A 1992-nucleotide genomic window follows, 5' to 3' on the forward strand; every position below is an offset into this window, starting at 1 on the left:
TTCCCTCCAATCATTCAACTCATCATAATGCTACTGCTCAAGCCATGCCCCACTTCTCATCCAAAGAACCCTGCATGTCGCCTCAAATCGGCTAGCGTCCCCAAAACCTCCTCGCCCGTAATCCGGTATGAAATTCGCAGCATCGCTGGCTTCTGGTAACACTAGAGCAGTGCTGGCCGTAGAATAAGTATAAATTAGTGTGACAAGTTTTTGACTCAGATTCCTTTTCTTACTTATAATTATACACATGAAACATATTGGACATGTGATTCAAAATTCAGGTTATTTAAACAAAATCGGAAACACAGATCAAATAATTTATTTTATTCAAACTATGATAGTAGCAACAAATAGTATTAGCAGAAATAAGAAATCAGTTTGGTGGCAAAGAGAAGAAGAAAGATATTTAAAAGCGTCGATGAACATTATGTCCAGTTCATAAATTATGTTAGCCTTAACAGATGTACCGCACTCATAGTTCCAAGACGCGATTCCGTACAGGATGCCGTCACAGACGAATGGTGAGCCGACATCGCCGTCGCAGAAAGACCCTCTTCCCGGTTCCTTGGCCATGGCGCAGAATGCCCTTTGCGAACTTGGCCAAAATTTGCAAACTTTATTGCTTACTTGGCACAATTCTTCCTGACACTCATCTGGAAACATAATCTGCATAGCGCGAGTTTGAAGGTACGCTATCGGATCGAAAGCCTCGAACTCATTCCTGTTCTTCATGTAACCCGTGGAGCCCCAACCGAAAACGTAGCACGATTTCTTCCCGCCGACCCAGTACCCTTCGTCCTCAAACAGGCTGAGCAGAGAGTGCAAATATTGGTCTGGATGAGGATAAGAGATGTATTGCAAAGGAATGCTTCTGTTCACGGGCTTTTTAACAACGACAATCCCTAAATCTTTTTTCCACATGTCCACATAGAAATCATATTCACATTGGGGATGAGCGATTAATTCCGCCACTTCCAGTAATACAAAATTGTCGTCCACTTCGACGTAGTACTTGCTGCCGGCTGACACTCGGAGACTGTCCAGAGACTGCTCAGGAAAGTCGTCTTCTGTTCCGTATGCGGCATCGCTGATGCAGCTGCAGGCAGTTATCAGCAGGGTAGGGGTGTAAAATGCAGCACCGCATATGAGTTGTCTGCCGGGGTAACGCAGCAAGCTCGCCATGAATGAACCCTCATCTCTGGTGGGATCACGTCCGTCGATTAATTTTGCGTCTTTTACTTTGCTCTGTACTCTCACAGACAAATAAATGATCAAAAATAAAAGAGATATTCTATTACACCTACTAACGCTAGCTAACATAACTGTAAATATAAAATATGGTTTTAACACGTGAGTGATTCTTTTTTTTTAATATTACCCTTTTTACCATTCGTTTTTCATTACGTTTATCAAATGTAGTTTTAATCTGTCTAAGAGAAATCAGCTGTTGGGCCAACAGTGTTGGCTATCGAAATTCGTTGACACGTAGTGTAAAATGGCTTTCAAAAATGTGATTTGCTTTACGTTTCTGGCCACTTATGGCTTTAAGACTTTTAAATTCATATAAGTAAGAATTTTAGTTTTAAGCTCTCTGGACATTGTAAGATTTTCTTGCTCATTACAACTTAAAAATGGGCAAAGAGCAACAAGGAACGGATTTTGAGGTATCTTAAACGAACGTAATCGTACAGATGAGTTGCACAAAGTTTCGGGAGAAAACGATCTGGTCCACAAATCGCTATAGGTTTCGTGGAAAGTGCCACGTATCTTAACTACTTCACTTTCAAGCAATCAGTTTTTACTATTTTCTGACACTGAGAAAGCAAATGCAAATAATCAACAAAACATATAAAACGTCCACCTATTTAATTTAAAAAGTGTGAAGAGTGAGAAATGCCGCTCAAACTCAACCCTTTACATCTTGACGCAGATATTCGTTGATAGCAGGACAAAAAAACTGTGGTAATCCGGATAACCTCGTCTATAAGTAAC

The 1992-nt window shown here is 40.7% G+C and overlaps 1 protein-coding gene across 1 annotated transcript; it reads right to left on the reverse strand.

Moving 5' to 3' along the window:
* Positions 1–327: 327 nt before the first annotated feature.
* On the reverse strand, positions 328–1320 carry LOC106673980 (thrombin-like enzyme gloshedobin). Its single transcript, XM_014406391.1, has one exon. The coding sequence runs from the start codon at positions 1318–1320 to the stop codon at positions 328–330; it is 993 nt and encodes a 330-aa protein (XP_014261877.1).
* Between the last annotated feature and the right edge of the window lie 672 nt (positions 1321–1992).

The sequence above is a fragment of the Cimex lectularius genome, unplaced genomic scaffold (genome assembly GCF_000648675.2).
Source record: "Cimex lectularius strain Harlan isolate CLEC.00 unplaced genomic scaffold, Clec_2.1 scaffold168, whole genome shotgun sequence".
Taxonomy (NCBI): Eukaryota; Metazoa; Arthropoda; class Insecta; order Hemiptera; family Cimicidae; genus Cimex; species Cimex lectularius.

What these genes read in the sequence shown, in the direction of transcription:
- LOC106673980 (XM_014406391.1), bottom strand. Translation starts at nt 1,320, where the DNA reads ATGTTAGCTAGCGTTAGTAGGTGTAATAGAATATCTCTTTTATTTTTG.